The 25,227-nt window shown below is 43.2% G+C and overlaps 1 protein-coding gene across 1 annotated transcript in view; it reads right to left on the reverse strand.

The window, feature by feature from the left end:
• Positions 1–25,227, reverse strand: part of agpat5 (1-acylglycerol-3-phosphate O-acyltransferase 5 (lysophosphatidic acid acyltransferase, epsilon)) — a 158,421-nt gene that overhangs the window by 79,756 nt on the left and 53,438 nt on the right. The window contains exon 6 of the mRNA XM_063038917.1: positions 17,465–17,626. Within this exon, the coding sequence (XP_062894987.1) occupies positions 17,465–17,626 (162 nt within the window). The remainder of the gene's footprint in view (positions 1–17,464; positions 17,627–25,227) is intronic.

The raw sequence follows: 25,227 nt of genomic DNA on the forward strand, positions 1-25,227 counted from the left end.
TCCTTGCGTAATACAGTTTCAAGTTACATTTCTGGATGCAGCGACAGACTGTGTTGAATGACAATGGTTTTCTGAAGTACTCCCGCGCCCAGGTGGCTATAATTATCACAGTAACATGGTTTCTTAGGCAGTGCCGCCTGCGTGCTCGAAGATCACGCACATTCAACAGTGGTTTCCAACCTTGCCCTTTACACACTGAGATGTCTCTGAATTCTCTGAATCTTTTCACACTATTATGTATGGTAGATGTTGAAAGACCTAAATTCTCTGCAATTTTGCATTGAGAAATGTTCCTTTTGAACTGATACTTGAATATTCTGTGCACTTTTCAATTTTATTTTAACTCTGTCCCAACTTTTGTTGACTGTGTTGCAGCCATCAAATTCTAAATTTGTGTATGTTTACAAAATACAATTAAATTGGTCAGTAAAACTATTGAAAATCTTTTCTTTATATTTTTGTCAGTTAATTAAAGGTTCACGTGAATTAACATATCACAGATTTTTGTTTTTATTGCATTTTGGAAAATATCCCAACTTTTCTGGAATTGGGTTTGTACTTTATTGTCGCCAAACAATTGATACTAGAACGTACAATCATCACAGCAATATTTGATTCTGCGCTTCCCACCCCCTGGATTACAAATACTAAATATTAAAAATAGTAAAAGTTAGTAAATATTATAAATTTAAATTATAAATAATAAATAGAAAATAGAAAAATGGAAAGTAAGATAGTGCAAAAAACCCGAGAGGCAGGTCTGGATATTTGGAGGGTACGGCCCAGATCCGGGTCAGGAGCCATTCAGCAGTCTTATCACAGTTGGAAAGAAGCTGTACGGCCAGATTTGGGAACAAGTCTTCAAGCTCCTGAGCCTTCTCCCGGAGGGAAGAGGGACGAAAAGTGTGTTGGCTGGGTGGGTCGTGTCCTTGATTATCCTGGCAGCACTGCTCCGACAGCATGCGGTGTAAAGTGAGTCCCAGGACGGAAGGTTGGTTTGTGTGATGTGCTGCGCCGTGTTCACGATCTTCTGCAGCTTCTTTCGGTCTTGGACAGGACAACTTCCATACCAGGTTGTGTTGCACTCTAGAAGAATGCTTTTTACGGTGCATCTATAAAAATTAGTGAGGGTTTTAGGGGACAGGCCAAATTTCTTTAGTTTTCTCAGGAATTAAAGTGCTGGTGGGCCTTCTTGGCAGTGAACTCTGCTTGGAAGGACCAAGTCAGGTCATTTGTGATATTGACCCCGAGGAATTTAAAGCTTTTGACCTGTTCCACTTGCGCACCACCTATGTAAATTGGGTCATGTGGTCCGCTACTCTTTCTGAAGTCAACAACTAATTCTTTCATCTTGCTGATGTTGAGAGATAGGTTATTGTCTTCGCACCATGCCACCAGGTTCTTAATTTCCTCTCTGTACTCAAACTCATCATTACCCGAGATATGACCTACAATTGTTGTGTCATCAGCAAACTTGTATATTGAGTTTGATGGAAACTTGGCTACACAATCATGGGTGTACAGTGAGTACAGCAGGGGGCTGAATACACAGCCTTGTGGGGCACCGGTGCTCAGAGTTATTGTAGAGGACAGCTTGTCCCCTATTTTCAGCGTGCAGCTAGGATTCTCCTTCTTTTCGGATATCACCATACATTGTCTTTCTGCAATTGATAGATAGAGACATTTTTGCACTTTCTTCAACTATATCAATTAAGTTTTGTAGTTCTTCCACCGTACTTGCAATTAACACATATCTGCATATCTGAAATTATTGATGTTTTCCCCACCAACTTTGATTCCCAACATCTCTTATTCTTTGTAACATTGTTTCACTGTACACATTAAACAAATCAGGGGAGAAAACACACCCTTGTCCAACGCCTCTCTTGATTTTTGTAAACTGACTCACTTCTCCATCTATTCTTACAGCAGCAGTTTGTTCCCAGTACAGATTTCTGATTAGGTGGAGGTCTTTCGAATCTAGATCTAGAGTTTCCTGTGACATTTCAAATAACATTGTATTTCATTTTATCAAATTCTTTTGTATAGTCAATTAAACAAATTTTTTGCACTTGAATAGCTCGTTCTGACAATATCCTTAACATCAATATCGCAATTTTGTACGTCTTTCACAAAACCACATTGTTCTTAACCTATTTCAGTCTGTATCTTACTTTTAGCTCTTGTCATCAAAATTTCTATTGCATCTCAGATTTGTGGATTTTCTTCCCATTTAGAAAACAGTGCATACATTTATTTCTATTGCCATGACCAAGTGCCTCACCATGCATTTTCCAACATTGTATTTCATTTGCCACTTTCTTGCCCATTCTCCTAATCTGTCCTTCTGCAGCCTACTTGTTTCCTCAACACTACGTGCCCCTCCATGAATCTTCGTATCATCTGCAAACCAGGCAACAAAGCCATTTATTCCATCATCCAAATCATTGATATACAACATTAAAAGGAGTGGACTCAACACTGACCTCTATGGAACACCACCAGTCACTAGCAGCCAACCAAAGACCCATTTATTCCCACTTGCTGCCTCCTACCAATTAGCTAATACTCTAGCCACCTTAGTAATTTTCCTGTAATACCATTGGCTCTTAACTTGGTAAGCAGACTCATGCGTGGCACCATGTCAAAGGCCTTCTGAAAGTCCAAATATACAACATCTACTGCATCCCCTTTATCTATCCTACTTATAACCTCCTCAAAGAAACATAGAAAATAGGTGCAGGAGTAGGCCATTTGGCCCTTCGAGCCTGCACCGCCATTCAGTATGATCATGGCTGATCATCCAACTCAGAACCCCGCACCAGCCTTCCCTCCATACCCGCTGATCCCTTTAGCCACAAGGGCCATATCTAACTCCCTCTTAAATATAGCCAATGAACTGCCCTCAACTATTTCCTGTAGCAGAGAATTCCACAGATTCACCACTCTCTGTGTGAAGAAGTTTGTCCTAATCTCGGTCCTAAAAGGCTTCCCCTTTATCCTCAAATTGTGACCCCTCGTTCTGGACATGGGGAACAATCTTCCTGCATCTAGCCTGTCCAATCCCTTTAGGATTTTATATGTTTCAATCAGATCCCCCCTCAATCTTCTAAATTCCAATGAGTATAAGCCTAGTTCATCCAGTCTTTCATCATATGAAAGTCCTGCCATCCCAGGAATCAATCTGGTGAACCTTCTTTGTACTCCCTCTATGGCAAGGATGTCTTTCCTCAGATTAGGGGACCAATACTGCACACAATACTCCAGGTGTGGTCTCACCAAGGCCTTGTACAACTGCAGAAGTACCTCCCTGCTCCTGTACTCGAATCCTCTTGCTATAAATGCCAGCATACCATTCGCCTTTTTCACCGCCTGCTGTACCTGCATGCCCACTTTCAATGACTGGTGTACAATGACACCCAGGTCTCGTTGCACCTCCCCTTTCCCTAATCGGCCACCATTCAGATAATACATTTGTTTTCCTGTTTTTGCCACCAAAGTGGATAACTTCACATTTATCCACATTAAATTGCATCTGCCATGAATTTGCCCACTCACCTAACCTATCCAAGTCACCCTGCATCCTCTTAGCATCCTCCTCACAGCTAACACTGCCGCCCAGCTTCGTGTCATCCGCAAACTTGGAGATGCTGCATTTAATTCCCTCATCCAAGTCATTAATATATATTGTAAACAACTGGGGTCCCAGCACTGAGCCTTGCGGTACCCCACTAGTCACTGCCTGCCATTCTGAAAAGGTCCCGTTTATTCCCACTCTTTGCTTCCTGTCTGCCAACCAACTCTCTATCCACATCAATACCTTACCCCCAATACCGTGTGCTTTAAGTTTGCACACTAATCTCCAGTGTGGGACCTTATCAAAAGCCTTTCGAAAATCCAAATATACCACATCCACTGGTTCTCCCCTATCCACTCCACCAGTTGCCACCTCAAAAAATTCTATGAGATTCGTCAGACGTGATTTTCCTTTCACAAATCCATGCTGACTTTGTCCGATGATATCACCGCTTTCCAAATGTGCTGTTATCACATCTTTGATAACTGACTCTAGCAGTTTCCCCACCACCGATGTTAGGCTAACCGGTCCATAATTCTCCAGTTTCTCTCTCTCTCCTTTTTTAAAAAGTGGGGTTACATTAGCCACCCTCCAATCCTCAGGAACTAGTCCAGAATCTAAAGAGTTTTGAAAAATTATCACTAATGCATCCACTATTTCTTGGGCTACTTCCTTAAGCACTCTGGGATGCAGACCATCTGGCCCTGAGGATTTATCCGTCTTTACTCCCTTCAGTTTACCTAACACCACTTCCCTACTAACATGTATTTCCCTCAGTTCCTCCATCTCACTGGACCCTCTGTCCCCTACTATTTCTGGAAGATTATTTATGTCCTCCTTAGTGAAGACAGAACCAAAGTAATTATTCAATTGGTCTGCCATGTCCTTGCTCCCCATAATCAATTCACCTGTTTCTGTCTGTAGGGGACCTACATCTGTTTTAACCAATCTTTTTCTTTTCACATATCTATAAAAGCTTTTACAGTTAGTTTTTATGTTCCCTGCCAGTTTTCTCTCATAATCTTTTTTCCCCTTCCGAATTAAGCCCTTTGTCCTCCTCTGCTGAAATCTGAATTTCTCCCAGTCCTCAGGTGAGCCACTTTTGCTGGCTAATTTATATGCTTCTTCTTTGGAATTGATACAATCCCTAATTTCCCTTGTCAGCCATGGGTGCACTACCTTCCTTGATTTATTCTTTTGCCAAACTGGGATGAACAATTGTTGCAGTTCATCCATGTGATCTTTAAATGCTTGCCATTGCATATCCACCATCAATCCCAACAAGTTTGTCAGGCAAGATTTCCCCTTAAGGAAACGATGCTGACTTGGTCCTATCTTGTCCTGTGTCACCAAGTACTCCATAACCTAAATTAACAATTGACTCCAACATCTTCCCAACAACTGAGGTCAGGCTAACTGTTCTATAGTTTCCTTTCTGCTGCCTCCTTCCTTTCTTAAAGAGTGGGTGACATTTGCAATTTTCCAGTCCTGTGGCACCATGCCAGAGTCCAATGATTTTTGCAAGATTATTACTAATGCCTCCACAATCTCTACCACTACCTCTTTCAGAACCCTAGAGTGCAATTTATCTCGTCCGGATGACTTCTATACTCTTAAGTATTTCAGCTTTTTAAGCACCTTCTCCCTTGTAATAGTAACTGCACTCACTTCTCTTCTTTCACATATTACAACACCTAGCACACTGCTAGAGTCTTCCACAGTGAAGACTGATGCAAAATACTCATTCAGTTCATCCGCCATCTCCTCGTCCTCCGTTATTATTTCTCTGGTCTCATTTTCTTTCAGTCATATACCTGCTCTCAAAAAAGTACATTTTTTTAAAAAACATACTTGAAGGTTTTAATCTCCACTTTGATATTGTTTGCTAGCTGGATTTCATATTTCATCTTTTCCTTTCTCATGATTCTTTTAGTTGCTCTCTGTAGGTTTTCAAAAGCTTCCCAATGCTCTAACTTCCCACTAATCTTTGCTTTTTTTGTTTTTACATTGGCTTTGACTTCCCTTGTCAGCCACAGTTGTACTATTTTGCCATCTGAGCATTTCTTCATTTTTGGAATACATCTGTCCTATACCGTCCTCATTTTTCCTGGAAACTTGTGCCATTGCTACTACCACTCAGGCCTAGGGGGCTGGTGTCGGGCATGATGACGGACTCTCCACTTCTCCCTCTCCCTCATCAGTGTGTTCAGTTCATCTACATTAGCCATGCCGCTGTCTTCTAGGAGTGTGTTGACCATAGTCTTGGGAGGGCACCTAGGGTTCATCCTCCCATGCTTGGGCTCCCATATGACAACTAGGCTGGCAGGCAGCTCGGGGTGGCGTAGACAGTGCCCTGCTAGTGCCATTGCTGCTTAACATATTATACATTTCCTCAAAGTCATCTCACATCCTACTCCACTACAAAGATAGCTCAAACTATTCTCAGAAAACATTTTCTCTAATCCAGACAGCATCATGGTAAATCTCCTCTTCCCTTGCGTCTGCAGCCCTTGTGCTCCTGCACAGTAGTGGTAGTGGATTTGGAGAGATGCTCCATAACTATCTTGGTTGAGTAATTTGCTGTTCTTTCTGTCCCAAGGCTACACTGCAAGTAATGAATGCCACTAGTGGATGGAAGAAATATGCAGGACATTTGATCAGAGTGCAAATGATATGGGCTGCTTTGTCCTGGATGATGCTGAGTTTGCTGAATGTTGTTGAAGCTGCAGTCATCCAGGCACATGGAGAGTGTTCCACGATGCCACAGGACACCCCCGTAGCATAGTGGTTAGCGCAACACTATTGCAGTTTGGGGCATCAGAGTTCAATTCCAGCGTTCTCTGCAAGAAAGATAACATATTCTTCTGTTGTGCGCGTGGGTTACAAGTGGGTGCACCGGTTTATTTCTACAGTAATAAAACATGCCAGTTAGAACATTAATTGGTCATTATAAATTTTCCAGTGATTCAGCTGGAGTTACATCACTGGGCTACTGGACAGTGTGGCTTGGTGGGCCAAAAGAACCTGTTCCACACTGCAGCTCTCAAAAAAATAATGATAGACAGGATATTGAATTCTTCGGTCCAAACAAGTTTTAGGTCAATGATGACTTCAAGATGAGATACTTCCGAATCAGGTTTATCACTGAATTGTATATGGTGAAATTTGCTGTTTTGTTACAGTGGTGATGTCATTCAAGGGTACATCACTGTAACAATCTCTTTTATTGGAGACAGTCACTGCATGTGGCATTCATGTTACTTTGCACCCATCTGTCTGTGCTCAAATGTTTTTCAAGATCTTGCTGCATGTTCAAGGTTAACTGTCATTCAACCATACATAAATACCCATGAATACAGTCACACAAAACAGCATTCATCTGGGGCTCCAGGGCAAGGTGCAAAACACATTACCAAGAGTCATACACAGGACAAGGTACATATAGTTACAATAACAGTAAACAGAGTTATAAAAAATATAGCCCGTATCCCTGAGTATCATGTTCTGTAGATTGATGCATGGAATGTTGTCAGGAAAAACAAACTCATAGCTTCATAAGTTCAAAGTAAATTTATTATCAAAGGACCATATTACCATTTACTACTTTAAGATTCATTTCCTTGCAATTACAGGAAAAATAAAAAAAATACATGAAGACTGACAATGTTGAAAAGGCAAACTGAGCAAACAAAAAAAAACGAGAACTCAAGTTTTAACAAATCCTTGAAAGAGTGTCTGTAGATTATAGAATCAATTCAAAGTCGTGGTGAATACAGTTACACATGCCGGTTCAGAAGCCTGATGGTTGTAACGTAATAACTACTCCCGATACTGGTGGTGAGTGATCCAAGGTCCCTGTATATCTTGTCTGATGGTAGTAATGGCCTGGATGGAGGGCTTCCTTGATGATTAATGCTGGTTTCTTGTGACAGTGCTACTTGTACATGTGCTCAATGGCGGGGAGGGCTTTGCCTGTAAAGGACTGGGCTATATTGAGTTGAATTGACTTTATTTCTTACATCCTTCACATACACGAGTAAAAATCTTACTGTTACGTCTCCAACTAAATGTGCAATGTGCAATCATAGTAATTTATAATAAATAGAACAGTCAATGTAACACAGAAATACACTCAAATCAGCGTGAGTTATCCACCATCTGTAGCCTTTTCCATTCCTAGGCACTGTAGGCATGGAGTGCTTCATTTTCTAATAGAGATGGAATTCAACATGATGTAGTCAGAGTACACCCTCACTTCTAAGACTGCAAGGAGGATAACCATTGATGAAGATGGTCGGGTTACAATTCTTCCCTAAAGAACCCCAGCAGGACTGGGATTAATGACTTGTCAAAACCACAACCACCTAATGTGAGTGGTATGACTCCAACTGCTAGAGCAGGGGTGTCAAACTCATTTTAGGTCACGGGCCAGATTGGGCAAAATGCGACTTCATGCGGGCCGGATCAGTTGTGCACGCGTGCTCCCACAGCTTTTGTTGCCTTCGTTTTTTCAACCTGCTCTCATGTACCTCAGTCTCTGCTATAACTACAAACTGTTTCCCTTTATGAATTTTGTTTCCTATGAAGAAGATTGCCTAGCAAGCATTATTTTATGATTGCTATTAATTTACAGTGGTAGGCTACAAGAAAGTTGTGATGAGAGAGAGAAAAAACAATGCTATTTTGGCTAAGATTGTTTTGGGAGCCACACCCTTTCCATTAATAAACTATTTGAAATCGAACAATGGCAGACACAAATTTAGACCCAACGAAACAAATTGTTAATGTAGGCTGCACAACTGTACCTAATTTTTATTAGCCTGCTTCCAGCAATCAAACTCAACACAATGAACACAGTTAGCCTCTAATATTTATTGAAGTGATCACATTTACAATAATAGAAGTCAGAAAATGAATGAATCACAATATTATGACACTCAATATTTCATAATGCATTTTGCTTACATGGCACAGTGCATTGAACAGTGTCACTCATTTTTCACTTGCTGCTTCTTGGCTTTAAGCAGTCTGTCAACATCCGGGACCAGTTTCTGGGCAGTTGTGATTTTCATAATGTAATTTAGATGTCTGTGTCAGCTGCGAGCGCAGTTTGGATTTGTTAATGTTCGTTATGGAGAACGCCTGCCCACAGAGATGTGTTGTCCCGAACATGCAAAGGATCTGTGAGGCAAAGTCTGTCATCTTGGGGTACATCGGTCCCAGGAATTGATAGAATGAGTCCAGACCCACAGTCTCAAATTTATATTTCAAAGCCGAATTACACTGAATTTCAATTAGTTCCATTTGGAGTTCCTCCGGCACATCTGATGCTGCGCTGATGGCAAACGGCGAGCAAAATAGTGAGAACTCCTTCTCGAGCTCAGTGACGACTTGGAAACGATTCTGAAACTCACTTTTCAGCCGTGATATTTTGTCCTTGTACCTGTCCGTGTTGTCATTATTCCCATGAGCAACACGCACAGACTGCAAAGAGGGGAAATGAGCTGGGTTGCTCCAGGATAGTTGCACCTCCCACAGGTCTAATTTAATTTGAAAGGCACGAATGCTGTCGTAGTATTCCATAACAAGTTTGTTGCGGCCTTGCATGTTAACATTAAACGCATTTAAGTGCTCTGTTATATCCACCAAAAATGCAAGATCATGAAGCCATTCTGGGTCATCCAACTCTGCCACTGGCTTCCCTTTCTTGTTCATGAATAGTCCAATTTCCGCATGTAATTGAAAAAAATGTTTGAGCACAACCCATCTGCTCAACCAGCGGACTTCAGTGTGGTAGGGTAGGCCGTGTCCAATATTACTTTCAGACAAAAGGAGTGTCAAATTGCCAGTGGTTGAGTCCCTTGGCTCTAATAAAATTAACCGTTTTGATTACTACATCCATGACATTGTCCATTTCCAGGCTCCTGCTACATAACGCCTCTTGGTGTATAATACAATGAAAATTCCAGAATTCCTGCTCTGGATTCCCTGTCTGAACTTTCTCTCTGAGTTTCACAACAGTACCTGCCGTTTTCCCAACCATGGACAGTGCGCCATCTGTTACCACACCGACGGCATGACTCCTGTCAACCCCCAGTCTGTCCAAGGCCTCGACGAGGCTGGAGAAAACATCGTTCGCTGTTGTGTTTGTCATGGGCACCATCTCCACAAACTCCTCGGTGATGGTCAAAGATGCATCAACACCATGAATAAATATTCCCAACTGAGCTGCATCAGTCACGTCGATGCTCTCATCAATTGCAATAGAGAAGGCAATAAATGACTTCACTTTGTCTTTTAGTTGACTGTTCAAATCTCCTGCAAGGTCCCTGATTCTCTCTGCCACAGTATTTCTTGACAAGCTGAATTACCAGAAGCCTGTCTCTCCTCAGGGTACACCAACTCAACTGCCATCAGCATGCATACTTTGACGAATTCCCTCTCTGAGTATGGCTTTGACACAGCAGCTATTTTGTTGGCAATAATATAGCTGGCCTTGACAGCTCCATCATGAGTCTCTCAACTTTATGTGAAGACTGATTGCTGTTTTTTCAGAGCTGCTTCAAGCTCGTTTACCTTTTGCGTTCTGAGTTGATATTTTTATTCTTTTGCCACAACTACTTGTTGCGAGCATATCAGACACACAGGCTTGCCGTTGACCTCACAGAAGAAAAAACGATCTTTCCAATTATCGTTGAATATCCGACCTTCGATGTCAACTTTTCTTTTCTTGGAAAGCATTTTTAACTACAGCAGCAAACAGTCTCAGCCTTGTTACAGGTGTTACTTACCTGAGTACTCTGTGTGTTTATTCTGTGTCTGACGACGTAAGTGGAACTCTAGTGGTCTTCAGTGCAGGATGGTAGGTGCTTATGCACAGTTGGTGGTTAACAGCCGCCTATCACAACAAGCTGCCGGCGCAGCAGGCGGCACAGACAGCGGTGGGAGAGAGAGCGGCTGCCGTACAGATACATAATAAATGGTCGTGAATGTACTTTTATCCCCCTAAATCATCCTGTGGGCCAGATGCGACCCATGGGCCGGTAGTTTGACACCCCCGTGCTAGAGTGTGTTCCCCTTTGTCCACATAGACTTTAGATTGTTGAGCACGTGCATGCTGTTCACTGTCAAATACTGCCTTGACCAAAGTCAGTCTCTCTCCCTTCATCTCTCGGTTCTACAGTTATGCTTGAATATGTGGAGATCTGGTGCAGAATGGTGCTGGTCCAGATCCAAAGCAAGCATCCCCAAGTAGGTTATTGCTGTTTCAAAAAGATTGTTGATAACATCTTCCATGTTGAGCCGAGTAATTGTATTTGCAATGCATACTGTTGCAAAAACACATTCAAGAGAGTTAAACTGATCATTCTATTTAGCTCCCCTTCACGTTCCTCTCTTATCATCCCTGTCTCAGCACCGAAAACATTTTAAACCACTTTTTAAAATGCTGTTTACACTCTAAATACATTCCGGTACTTATATACTTATGAACATTTTATTCCATATTCATACTTTAACCTCTAATTTTATATAAATCTTTATGCTTTATAATTGTTGAATGCTGTTGCTTTTTGTTGCTTGTCACACCCTGACCAACACATCACAGGAAATTACTAATACACATAAATGTATCTGGTGAATGAAGTTGATCCAAAACATTATGCTATCTCACTGGAAGAAATTAAAGAATGGTCTCAAAGTCGTGGTCATTGAAGTCCAGTGAACTTGTTTTTAAGAATGATACCTTTCACCTTGCTTATACTGTCTATAAATAATTCATTAACTGAGCAATAAGTGAATGTGCAGAGAAATAGAGCCTCAAAATAGGAGGCGTCCTTTTAGAACAGGGATGAGGAGGAATTTCTTTTGCCTAAGAGTGGTGAATCTGTGGGATTCACTGCCACAGACAGCTGTGGAGACCAGGTCATTGGAAGTCACTCCTCTCTTTAAGAAGGGAGAAAGCCAAAAGAAAGGAAATTACAGGCCAGTTAGCCTAACCTCAGGGGATGAGAAAGTGTTGAAGTCTATTATTAAGGATGAGGTTTTAGGGTACTTGCAGACTAATGATAAAATAAGTCAAAGTCAGCATGGTTTCTGTAAAGGGACATCTTGCCTGACAAATCTGTTAAGAGTTCTTTGAGGAAGTAACAAGCAAGGTGGATAAAGGAGAGGCAGTGGATCACATTTACTTGGATTTTCAGAAGGCATTGATAAGATACTACTCATAAGGCTGCTCATAAATCCTGTGACATTACAGGAAAGATATTGGCATGGATAGAGAACTGGCTGAGAGGGAGGAGGCAGCGAGTGGGAATAAAGGGGGCCTTTTCTGGCTGGTTGCCAGTGACTAGTGTTCCTCAGGGGTCAGTATTGGGACTGCTACTTTTCACATAGTTTGTCAATGATTTTGATAATGGAATAGATAGCTTTGTGGCAAAGTTTGCAGATGATACAAAGATAGATGGAGGGGTAGGTAGTGCTGAGGAAGCAATGCAATTGCAGCAGGACTTGGACAAATAAGAAGAAGGGCAAAGAAGTGGCAGGTGAATACAGTTTCGGGAAATGTATGATAATGCATTTTGGTAAAAGGAACAATAGTGTGGACTATTATCTAAATGGGGAGAAGGTTCAAACATCAGAGGTGCAGAGGGACTCAGGAATTCTCATGCAAGACGCCCAGGTTAACTTGCAGGTTGAGTGGGTAGTAAAGAAGGCAAATGCAATGTTGTCATTTATTTCATGGGGAATAGAATATAGAAGCAAAGAGATGATGCTGAGGCTTTATAAGGCACTAGTCAGGCCGCAGTTGAAGTATTATCAACAGTTTTGGGCCCCATATCTCAGAAAGAATGTTGTCATTAGAGAAAGAGCAAAGGAGGTGCACGAGAATGATGCCGAAAATGAAGGGGTTAACATGAGGAGCATTTGGCAGCTCTGTACCTGTTCTCACCGGAATTTAGAAGAATGCAGGGGGATCTCATTGAAACCTACCAAGTATTGAAAGGACGAGGTAAGGTAGATGTGGAGAGGATGTTTTTCTATGTTGGGGATATCCAGAACTAGAGGACACAGCCTCAAAATTGAGGGGCTAAAAACAGAGGAAAGGAGGAATTTTTTTAGCCAGAGAGTAGTGAATCTGTGGAATGCTCTGCTACAGACTGTGCTGAAGACCAAGTCCATGGGTATATTTAAACATGGAGACCAGTTTGTGCTGCAGAAATACCTATCACTGTCCTCCATTCAACATTCCCTCCCTCCTCTATTCAACTCTCAAACATGATACAGAATACGTGCTGAATAATAACATACCGTATTTATGTTTGGGGAAGCTTTCAGTTCTGATTAGCAGTAATTTATAATTTCAGACTGTTCACAGCATTTCCTGGAAGCATTATCAAACTTAGTAAAGAAGGCTTAACAGCACTGATTACTAATGTGCTATGGAAATATGCACAAACAATGAGAAAAGTCCCATTCACATGTACTCTTGCTTCTCATTCCTGTGAGTCCAACATCACGGCTTATCTGCATTACAGTACCTGCTTTGTCATATAACCAGTTTGTCAAGGATTTTTGTTCATAAACTAATGAGCAGGGAAACAGGCCTTTCGGCCCAAATCTTCCATGCCATCCAAGATACCCATCTAAATTAATCCCAATTGCCAGTGTTTGTCTCGTATCCCTCCAAACCTGTAACATTCATGGACATATCCAAATGCCTGAACCATTTCTTCTGGCAGCTCATTTCATATATCCATCAACCCTGATATGAAAATGTTACCCTTCATTAAAACTCTGTCTCACTTTAAACTAATGACCTCTAGTTTTTGATTCCACAATCTTAGATTAAATGCATTCAGTATTTATCCCATGTAGGCCCCTGTGATTTTATTCATTGAGGACAAAAACACTGCAAGGAATAAAACACTGGAACTGGATGGTGTGCTGTCCCCCTCCCCCCCGAAAGTCCTGAAAGAGTGTGCTGAGCAGCTGCATGGAGTTGTCCAGCTTATTTTCAATCTGAGTCTCAGTTGGAAAGGGTTGCAACTGTATGGCAAACACACAGTATCCCAGTACCCAAGAAGGGCCAACTAAAAGTTTTGAAAAACTACTGTCTAGTGGTCCTGACCTCACATCACGAAGACTGAGAGAGGCTAATTCTGGCTTACCTCCGACCCTTGGTCAGATTAGCCCTTGATCCCCTGAAGTTTGCCAACTAAAAGCATGTTGGATTCAACGATGCTGTCATCTACTTGGTGAAAAGAGCCTACTCCCATTTGGATAAGCAAGGCAGCTCTGTAAGGTCATGTTTTTTTTATTTCTCAAATGCCTTCAATACCATATAGCCCTCATTACTGGGGGATAAGCTATTTTCAATGCAGGTTGGCACTTCTATTGTATCCTGGGTAATGGACTACCTACCTGACAGGCAGACCATAGTTTGTGCAGCTTCTGAGCTGTGTGTCAGGCACGGCTATAAGCAGCACTGGGGCCCCACGGCAGATTGTATTGGTTCCCTTCCTGTTTACCCTGTATACCTCGGACTTTAGACACAACACCGAGTCATGTCATCTGCAGAAATTCTCTGATGACTCATCAACAGTTGGGTGTATAAAGGAAGGGCAGGAGGATGAATACAGGGCCCGAGTAGAGGACTTTGTCAAGTGATGCAAGCTGGATCATCTGCAGCTCAACATCCGTAAGATGATGAAGATGGACTTTAGGAAGACTAAGCCTGCGCAACTCCCTATTACTATTGATGGTGAGGACATGGATGCAGTGAGGACCTACCAATACCTGGGGGCGCACCAGGAAAACAGGCTTGAGTGAAGCACTAACAGAGGCTGTGGACAAGAACTGCATGATTCACCTCTACTTCCTGGGGAGACTGAGGTCCTTTGGTGTATGCAAGCCTCTCCTTCATGTGTTCTACCAGTCTGTTATCGCCAGTACAATCTTCTATGCAGTGGTGTGCTGGAGCATAGAAACATAGAAAATAGGTGCAGGAGTAGGCCATTCGGCCCTTCAAGCCTGCACCACCATTCAGTATGATCATGGCTGATCATCCAACTCAGAACCCTGTACCTGCCTTCTCTCCATACCCCCTGATCCCTTTAGCCACAAGGGCCATATCTCATTCCCTTTTAAGTATAGCCAATGAACTGGCCTCAACTGTTTCCTGTGGCAGAGAATTCCACAGATTCATCACTCTCTGTGTGAAGAAGTTTTTCCTCACCTCGGTCCTAAAAGGCTTCCCCTTTGTCCTTAAACTGTGACCCCTCGTTCTGGACTTCCCCAACATCGGGAACAATCTTCCTACATCTAGCCTGTCCAATCCCTTTAGAATTTTATACGTTTCAATAAGATCCCCTCTCAATCTTCTAAATTCCAGCGAGTATAAGCCTAGTCAATCCAGTCTTTCATCATATGAAAGTCCTGCCATCCCAGGAATCAATCTGGTGAACCTTCTTTGTACTCCCTCTAAGGCAAAGATGTCTTTCCTCAGATTAGGGGACCAAAACTGCACACAATACTCCAGGTGTGGTCTCACCAAGGCCTTGTACAACTGCAGTAGTACCTCCCTGCTCCTGTACTCGAATCCTCTCGCTATAAATGCCAGCATACCATTCGCCTTTTTCACCGCCTGCTGTACCTGCATGCCCACTTTCAATGACTGGTGTACAATGACACCCAGGTCTCGTTGCACCTCCCCTTTCCCTAATCGGCCACCATTCAGATAATAATCTGTTTTCCTGTTTTTGCCACCAAAGTGGATAACCTCACATTTATCCACATTAAATTACATCTGCCATAAATTTGCCCACTCACCCAACCTATCCAAGTCACCTTGCATCCTCTTAGCATCCTCCTCACAGCTAACACTGCCGCCCAGCTTCATGACATCCGCAAACTTGGAGATGCTGCATTTAATTCCCTCATCCAAATCATTAATATATATATTAAACAACTGGGATCCCAGCACTGAGCCTTGCGGTAGGCCACTAGTCACTACCTGCCATTCTGAAAAGGTCCCATTTATTCCCACTCTTTGCTTCCTGTCTGCCAACCAATTCTCTATCCACATCAATACCTTACCCCCAATACCGTGTGCTATAAGTTTGCACACTAATCTCCTGTGTGGGGCCTGTCAAAAGCCTTTGAAAATTCAAATATACCACATTCACTGGTTCTCCGCTATCCACTCTAATAGTTACATCCTCAAAAAATTCTATGAGGTTCGTCAGACATGATTTTCCTTTCACAAATCCATGCTGACTTTGTCCGATGATTTCACTGCTTTCCAAATGTGCTGTTATCACATCTTTGATAACTGACTCTAGCAGGTTCCCCACCACTGATGTTAGGCTAACCGGTCTATAATTCCCCGGTTTCTCTCTCTCTCCTTTTTTAAAAAGCGGGGTTACATTAGCCACCCTCCAATCCTCAGGAATTAGTTCAGAATCTAAAGAGTTTTGAAAAATTATCACTAATGCATCCACTACTTCTTGGGTTACTTCCTTAAGCACTCTGGGATGCAGACCATCTGGCCCTGGGGATTTATCTGCCTTTAATCCCCTCAATTTACCTAACACCACTTCCCTACTAACATGTATTTCCCTCCGTTCCTCCATCTCACTAGACTCTCGGTCCCCTATTTCCAGAAGATTATTTATGTCGTCCTCAGTGAAGACAGAACCGAAGTAGTTATTCAATTGGTCTGCCATATCCTTGCTCCCCAAGATCAATTCACCTGTTTCTGACTGTAAGGGACCTACATTTGTCTTAATCAATCTTTTTTCTTTTCACCTATCTATAAAAGCTTTTACAGTCAGTTTTTATGTTCCCTGCCAGCTTTCTCTCATAATCTTTTTTCCCTTTCCTAATTAAGCCCTTTGTCCTCCTCTGTTGGATTCTGAATTTCTCCCAGTCCACAGATGTGCCACTTTTTCTGGCTAATTTGTATGTTTCTTCTTTGGAATTGATACTATCCCTAATTTTCCTTGTCAGCCACGGGTGCACTGCCTTCCCTGGTTTATTCTTTTGCCAAACGGGGATGAATAATTGTTGTAGCTCATCCATGTGATCTTTAAATACTTGCCATTGCATATCCACCGTCAACCCTTTACGTATCATTTGCCAGTCTATCTTAGCTAATTCACATCTCATACCTTCAAAGTTACCCTTCTTTATGTTCAGAACCTTTGTTTCTGAATTAACTATGTCACTCTCCATCTTAATGAAGAATTCCACCATATTATGGACACTCTTACCCAAGGGGCCTCGCACAACAAGATTGCATCAATACAGGTGATGCCAACAGGATCAATAGATTGATTAGAAAGGCTGGCTCTGCTATGAGTCAAACTGGACACACTGGAGGCTGTGGTAGAACAAGAGACCCTATGGAAAATCCTGACAATCCTGGACAATATTTCTCACCCTCTGCATGCCACCTTGGCTGATCATGGCACATTCAGTAATAGACTATGACAACTGCACTGCTCCAAAGAGGTCATTCTTACCCACGGCCATTAGACTCCATTATGAGTCAACCTGTAGCTGGGGAAGTAATGACCCCCTCCTGTTAAGACTGTTTGAGGTAACTTTTTTTTATTCTTTCTTACTTCTCTTCTAATATTCGTATATTTGTATATCTATGCACTTGTAATGCTATTGCGACACTGTAATTTCCTTTGGGATCAACAAAAATATCTATCTACGCCTGCCCAACCTCTTCCCATAACTTGGATCTTTGAGTCCCAGCAACATTTGCACAATCTTCTTTGCATTTTTTTCCAGTTTACTGGTGCCTTTCCGATAACAAGGTAACAAAACTGCACAATTATCTCACCAAGAGAACAACATTTTAACAGTATTGGTACAGACCAGGCATGGAAGGAGCTGTTGTCCGCTGCCCATTACTTTTCAAGGTTCCTTCGTATGCTACTGTTATATCATACACTGCATCCAGGTGGCATCTCAAGGTGTTAACTGCTATCTGTGTTGCCTTCACGCGTGGAGACATTACATGCCTTAATTCTGGTAGTCCTGAAAGTGAACAAGGATATATTTACCATTGGAAGATGTTAAGCTTCGAAAATATATCTGCAACACTAGCATACAAAGACAGAAGATTGAAATTAAAATAATCGAAACATGGAATTAAACTTATACCTGATGTGAAGTGAAATTCCTCTTCCGTCATACAAAAGTAATCAATTGAAATAAAGAATTCTAATTTCAACAAAAACAGTTAAACTCTGGATATAAAGAACAGGAGAACTGGACTGAACAATTCTCAATCATGTTCATTGTCAAATCACTTCCCAATGTTTTATTTTACCAGTTCAGGATGGACCTGTTTTGTATTTTCATTAACAATATTCAACCTAAATATTACTACAATAATATAAAATACATATTCCTTTTTATTTGCTTTTTGCACTACTTATCTTTTATATTTCTTACAATTTTCTTTTTTTGTGTATTGTAATGTACTATGACAGCAAAAAAACAAATTAACAACATATATTAAGTGATATTAAACCTGATTCTGATTCTGCATAACTGCAGTGATCTATAATCAATACCATTTATTTTTCCCCCATTTTATTCAGAAACAAAATGCACATAATGGGATTTCAATACCATTACAATTTCAATACCAGAATTCAAAACAAACCCTCATCTCCAAATGTTGAGACCTAGCATTCGGCACCTCCATCTGCAACTGGATCAACATCTCCGTCATGATTACCCTCAACACTGGTGTTCCTTAAAGCTACATCAGTCCATTAACTCTACAGCCTACACACTCATGACTGTGTGAACAGGTTCCGCATTAACGACATCTCTTATAATCAGAAAGAGAACACAGAGATAGAGTCTTTGTGTCAAGAGAACAACCTTTCCCTCAACGTCAGCAAAAGAAGAGAAATGGTCACTGACTTGAGGAAGTGGGATGGACTACACTGTCTGTATCAGCAATACTGAGATTAATAATACTGAAGTATGTATATGTTACCATTTAGTATCTTGAGATTAATTTCCTTTTCGGTATTTACAGGGAAAAATATATAATAGAATTTATGAAAAACTATACCTAGACAAAGACTGACAAACAAATAATGTGCAAAACACAAACTGGGCAAATAATACTGAGAAAACGAGTTGCAAAGAGTCCTTGAAAATGAGTCTGTAGGTTGTAGAATCAGTCCAGCATTGAGGTGAGTGAAGTTATTCATGCCGATTCGGGAGCCTGATAGATGTAGGGTAATAACTGTTCCTGAACCTGATGGTGTGGGACCTAAAGCTCCTGCCCAATTGTAGTAGTGAGATCCACAGAGAACTTCAGTACTTGGACAGGTATACCCTCTGGACTAGATGTCTTTCTTGGATTCACCTTCTTGAAGAATGTCTGGACATTGGAGATTTAAGGTACAGGGTCATCCAGAGATGTGGGGGCTTGCCATAGATCTTCCTATCAAAACATGCAAAGATGGCAATGAGCTTATCCGGGGGCCAATGGGTCATTGCTACTTGTACAACCCAATCTCACCTTGTACGAAGTTACACTGTACCACAGTTGTCAAGCGCCCATCTGTGATTCCAATTCAGTCTGAAATTGCCTTACTGCATTCACAATGGTTTCTGGATCTCGCACAGGACTTCTTATAAAACTGGGTCACCAGCCCTGAACACCACAGATTGTGCCCTCAACAGATTAGGAATCTCCTGGCTCATCCCAGGCTTCTGGTTGGGGAAGCCTCAGAATAGTTCTGTGGGTACACACTTGTCCACACTTGCCCTTATGATGTTGATGATTGCAGTATGTTCATTTCAATCTGCTGACCAATCCTTGAGTGTGATCCCGTCCACTAACTTGAAGCAATCCCAAATTCATTCCTCCACCTCTGCCGTCCAACTCTTCCTAATCCTCTTCACCGGGGCTGCACTCTTCAGTCTCTCTCTGTATGCACAGCCATCGCCTGGCGGAGTCCAGCAGAGAAGCATGTTGACAGATTTACCTACAGGAATGCGTCAGCAAATTTAGACGTTTTGCGCTTGGAAGTGATAACCAAGTTCCAGACATGCATGCATTTATAAGAGGGGGTTGTTTACCATGCAGCTGCTGTTTATTTTTAAATTGGCAAGATTTGGTCTATAAACACGAGAGGTTCTGCAGATACTGAAAATCCAGAGCAACACACACAAAATGCTGGAGGAATTCAAGTCCGGCAGCATCTATGGAAATGACATTTCAGGCAGAGACTCCGAGTCCTGATCATAGTCCTGATGAAGGGTTTCAGCCTCAAATGTTAACTGTTTATTTCCCTCCATCAATGCTGACTGACCTGCAGAGTTCCTCCAACATTCTATGTGCTTCTCAAGATTTAGTATATTATTTTTTGAACATTAGCCTAAAAGCTCACCGGTGCTACACGTAATTCACATCCAGCTAAGACCAACTAAAGGACAGTCACTAATAAAATAAAAAATGCAGTAGCTGATTGTTTTGTGTACAAGTGCAAGTACCATTTATCTGTTTCCATTAAGTTGCTAAATGAATGGATATTGGTCAAAGCGCTACAACAGAGGTTCTCAACTTTTTTTTTTTACGCCATGGGCCTCTACCACTAACCGAGGTGTCCATGGATTCCAGGTTGGGAACCCCTGCTCTTCATTGAATTCTGCTCTTCAATCCTTTCCAAATTGCTCAGCCCTGGAACTTAACCATGGAGCAAGATACATACATCGGGATGTTCTTTATTGATTACAGCTCAGCATTTAATACTAACATTTCTTCAAAACTCAACAGTACAATCCAGAACCTGGGCCTCAATACCCACTTATGCAATTGGTTCCTAGATTTCCTAACTTGTAGACCTCAATCACAATGGATTGGCAAAAACATCTCCTCCACTATCTCCATCAATACAGGAGCACCACAGGGATGTGTGCTTAGTCCCCTGCTCTATTTGCTATACACCTATGACTGTGTAACTAAGTAGAGCTCCAACACCGTATACTAGTTCGCTGATGACACCACTGTGTGGACTATATCAAAAGTGGTGATGAATCAGTATACAAGAGGGAGATTTCGGCAAATCGTCAAAAACCTTGGCAAATTTCTATAGGTGTGTGGTGGAAAGTGTGCTTACTGGCTACATTACAGCCTGGTATAGGAATACCAATGCCTTTGATCGGAAAATCCTACAAAGGTAGTGGATTAGGCCCAGTACATTGCAGGTTAAGCCCTCCCAACCACTGAGCACATCTACATGAAATGTTGCCATAGAAAAGTAGCAACCATCTTCAAAGATCCTCACCACCCAGGCCATACTCTTTTCTCGCTGCTGCCATCAGGTAGGAGCTACAAATGCCTCATCACCACCTTTGATACAGTCCACAACAGTGGAGTCATCAGCAAACAGTCATAGATATATAGAGAGTAAAGCAGGAGACGAAGTACACATCCCTGTGGTGCTGTGTTGATTGAGCCTACATCCAGTCTTGCTAACATATAGAAGGCCGCACCGGGAGCGCCGGATGCAGTACATCACACCAGCCGACTCACAGGTGAAGTGTCGCCCACCTGGAAGGACTGTCTGGGGCCCTGAATGGCGGTGAGGGAGGAAGTGTAAGGGCATGTATAGCACTTGTTCTGCTTACGAGGATAAGTGCCGGGAGGGAGATCGGGGGAAGGGATGGTGGGGTGGGAAACGAATGGACAAGGGAGTCGTGTAGGGAGCGATCACTGTGGAAAGCAGAAAGAGGGGGAAGAGGGAAAGATGTGCTTGATGGTGGGATCCTGTTGGAGGTGGCAGAAATTACGGAGAATTATATGTTGGACCCGGAGGCTGGTGGGGTGGTAGGTGAGGAGAAGGGGAACCTCACAGCTACCTGAACTATTCCTCTTCCCACCCTGTCTCTTGCAAAAATGCTATCCCCTTCTCGCAATTTCTCCATCTCCGCCACATCTGCTCTCAGGATGAGGTTTTTCATTCCTGGACGAAGGAGATGTCTTCCTTTTTTTTTAAAAAAAGAAAGGGGCTTCCCTTCCTCTGCTCTCAAACGCACCTCTGCCATTTCACGCATATCTGCTCTCACCCCATCCTCCCGCCACCGCACTAGGAATAGGGTTCCCCTTGTCCTCACCTACCACCCCACCAGCCTCCGGGTCCAACATATAATTCTCCGTAACTTTCGCCACCTCCAACTGGATCCCACCACCAAGCACATCTTTCCCTCTCCCCCCTTTCTGCTTTCAGCAGGGATCGCACCCTACGCGACTCCCTTGTCCATTCATCCCCCCCCCCATCCCTTCCCACCAATCTCCCTCCCAGCACTTATCCTTGTAAGCGGGACAAATGCTACACATGCCCTTTCCCTTACACTTCCTCCCTCACGACCATTCAGGGCCCCAGACAGTCCTTCCAGGTGAGACGACACTTCACCTGTAAGGCGGCTGTGGTGATATACTGCGTCCGGTGCTCCTGATGCGGCCATCTATATATTGGCAAGACCCGACGCAGGCTGGGAGACCATTTCGCTGAACACCTATGCTCTGTCCGCCAGAGAAAGCAGAATCTCCCAGTGGCCACACATTTTAATTCCATGTCCCATTCCCATTCTGATATGTCTATCCACGACCTCCTCTACTGTCAAGATGAAGCCACACTCAGGTTGGAGGAACAACACCTTATATTCCCTCTGGGTAGCCTCCAACCCAATGGCATGAATATTGACTTCTCTAACTTCCATTAATGCCCCTCCTCCCCTTCATACCCCATCCCTTATCTATTTATTTATTTCTTTCTTTTCTCTTTTTCCTCTGTCCCTCTCACTATAACTCCTTGCCTGCTCTCCATCCTCTGGGCTCCCCTCCCACTTTCTTTCTCCCTAAGTTTCCTGTCCCATGATCCTCTCACTTCTCCAGCCTTGTATCCCTTTTGCCAATCAACTTTCCAGCTCTTGGCTCCATCCCTCTCCCTCCTGTCTTCTCCTATCATTTCGGATCTCGCCCTCCCCCTCCCACTTTCAAATCTCTTACTATCTCTTCTTTCAGTTAGTCCTGACGAAGGGTCTCGGCCCAAAACATCAACTGTAGCACTTCCTATAGATACTGCCTAGCCTTCTGTGTTCACCAGCATTTTTTGTGTGTGTTGCATGGGAAATAAGCGGTTCTTGATCATTGGCACTGTTTGAAAACAAATGCATAATCACCGTGAATAAAGTTGTTTTTGTAATACCTAGTAACAGCAGCAATCCGTGCATTCAAGTTGGATATACATTAAACTTTTAAAACAAGATGAATTTGTATTTGTGCCTAGAAGCATTACATGCGTTGTGAGCTAAGTACTTGTATTCTTTAGTAAATGAGACAATAATGTTGCCTTAGCTATTCATCACAGGAAATACAGTTCCAAGATAATGATGCAAAGCACAACCACAATTCAATTTCACACAGTGCGACGCTGTTACAGCTGAGGCTGTCAAGAGTTCAAATACTGGGTCTTCTGTAAGGAAGTTTGTACACCCTTCCTGTGTGCTATGGGTTTCCTCTGGGTGCTCAGGTTTCCTCCCACCGTCTAAAAGCATACCGGTAAGTAGATTGTCAACTATCCTGTGAGGCTTAAATAGGTGACTTGCTGGGTGGTGCAGCTTGGTGGGCTGGAAAGGTTCCACACTGTAATTCTAAATAAATAAAGCTAGAGACCTACTCCAAATTCTGGTACTTGGTTCAGGTTGATGAAGTATCTCCACTGCTCCTGAGGTGTACTTTATATACAAGACTTTACTCCTTTATGCAGTGAGATCAGTTTAAACTTATTCTTCATGCAAACAACAGGAATTCTGCAGATGCTGGAAATTCAAGCAACACACATCAAAGTTGCTGGTGAACGCAGCAGGCCAGGCAGCATCTGTAGGAAGAGGCGCAGTCGACGTTTCAGGCCGAGACCCTTCGTCAGGACTAACTGAAGGAAGAGTGAGTAAGGGATTTGAAAGTTGGAGGGGGAGGGATAGAGCTGAGAGCTGGACAGGTGATAGGCAAAAGGGGATACGAGAGGATCATGGGACAGGAGGTCCGGGAAGAAAGACAAGGGGGGGGGGACCCAGAGGATGGGCAAGAGGTATATTCAGAGGGACAGAGGGAGAAAAAGGAGAGTGAGAGAAAGAAAGTGTGCATAAAAATAAGTAACAGATGGGGTACAAGGGGGAGGTGGGGCCTTAGCGGAAGTTAGAGAAGTCGATGTTCATGCCATCAGGTTGGAGGCTACCCAGACGGAATATAAGGTGTTGTTCCTCCAACCTGAGTGTGGCTTCATCTTTACAGTAGAGGAGGCCGTGGATAGACATGTCAGAATGGGAATGGGATATGAATTAAAATGTGTGGCCACTGGGAGATCCTGCTTTCTCTGGCGGACAGAGCGTAGATGTTCAGCAAAGCGGTCTCCCAGTCTGCGTCGGGTCTCACCAATATATAAAAGGCCACATCGGGAGCACCGGACACTTTTCTTCCTCCATCAACTCTGCTCTTAAACGCATCTCCCCCATTTCACGTACATCTGCTCTCACTCCATCCTCCCGCCACCCCACTAGGAATAGGGTTCCCCTGGTCCTCACCTACCACCCCACCAGCCTCCGGGTCCAACATATTATTCTCCGTAACTTCCACCACCTCCAACTGGATCCCACCACTAAGCATATCTTTCCCTCCCCCCCCCGCATTCCGCAGGGATCGCTCCCTACACAACTCCCTTGTCCATTCGTCCCCCCCATCCCTCTCCACTGATCTCCCTCCTGGCACTTATCCATGTAAGCAGAACAAGTGCTACACATGCCCTTACACTTCCTCCCTTACCACCATTCAGGGCCCCAAACAGTCCTTCCAGGTGAGGCAACACTTCACCTGTGAGTCGACTGGGGTGATATACTGCGTCCGGTGCTCCCGATGTGGCCTTTTATATATTGGCGAGACCCGACGCAGACTGGGAGACCGCTTTGCTGAACATCTACGCTCTGTCCGCCAGAGAAAGCAGGATCTCCCAGTGGCCACACATTTTAATTCCACATCCCATTCCCATTCTGACATGTCTATCCACGGCCTCCTCTACTGTAAAGATGAAGCCACACTCAGGTTGGAGGAACAACACCTTATATTCCGTCTAGGTAGCCTCCAACCTGATGGCATGAACATCGACTTCTCTAACTTCCGCTAAGGCCCCACCTCCCCCTCGTACCCCATCTGTTACTTATTTTTATGCACACTTTTCTTTCTCTCACTCTCCTTTTTCTCCCTCTGTCCCTCTGAATATACCTCTTGCCCATCCTCTGGGTCCCCCCCCCTCCACTCTTTGTCTTTCTTCCCGGACCTCCTGTCCCATGATCCTCTCGTATCCCCTTTTGCCTATCACCTGTCCAGCTCTTGGCTCTATCCCTCCCCCTCCTGTCTTCTCCTATCATTTTGGATCTCCCCCTCCCCGTCCAACTTTCAAATCCCTTACTCACTCTTCCTTCAGTTAGTCCTGACGAAGGGTCTCGGCCTGAAACGTCAACTGCGCCTCTTCCTATAGATGCTGCTTGGCCTGCTGCGTTCACCAGCAACTTTGATGTGCGTTGCTTAAACTTATTCTTTGCTCACATTT

Source organism: Mobula hypostoma, chromosome 2, assembly GCF_963921235.1.
Source record: "Mobula hypostoma chromosome 2, sMobHyp1.1, whole genome shotgun sequence".
NCBI lineage: Eukaryota > Metazoa > Chordata > Chondrichthyes > Myliobatiformes > Myliobatidae > Mobula > Mobula hypostoma.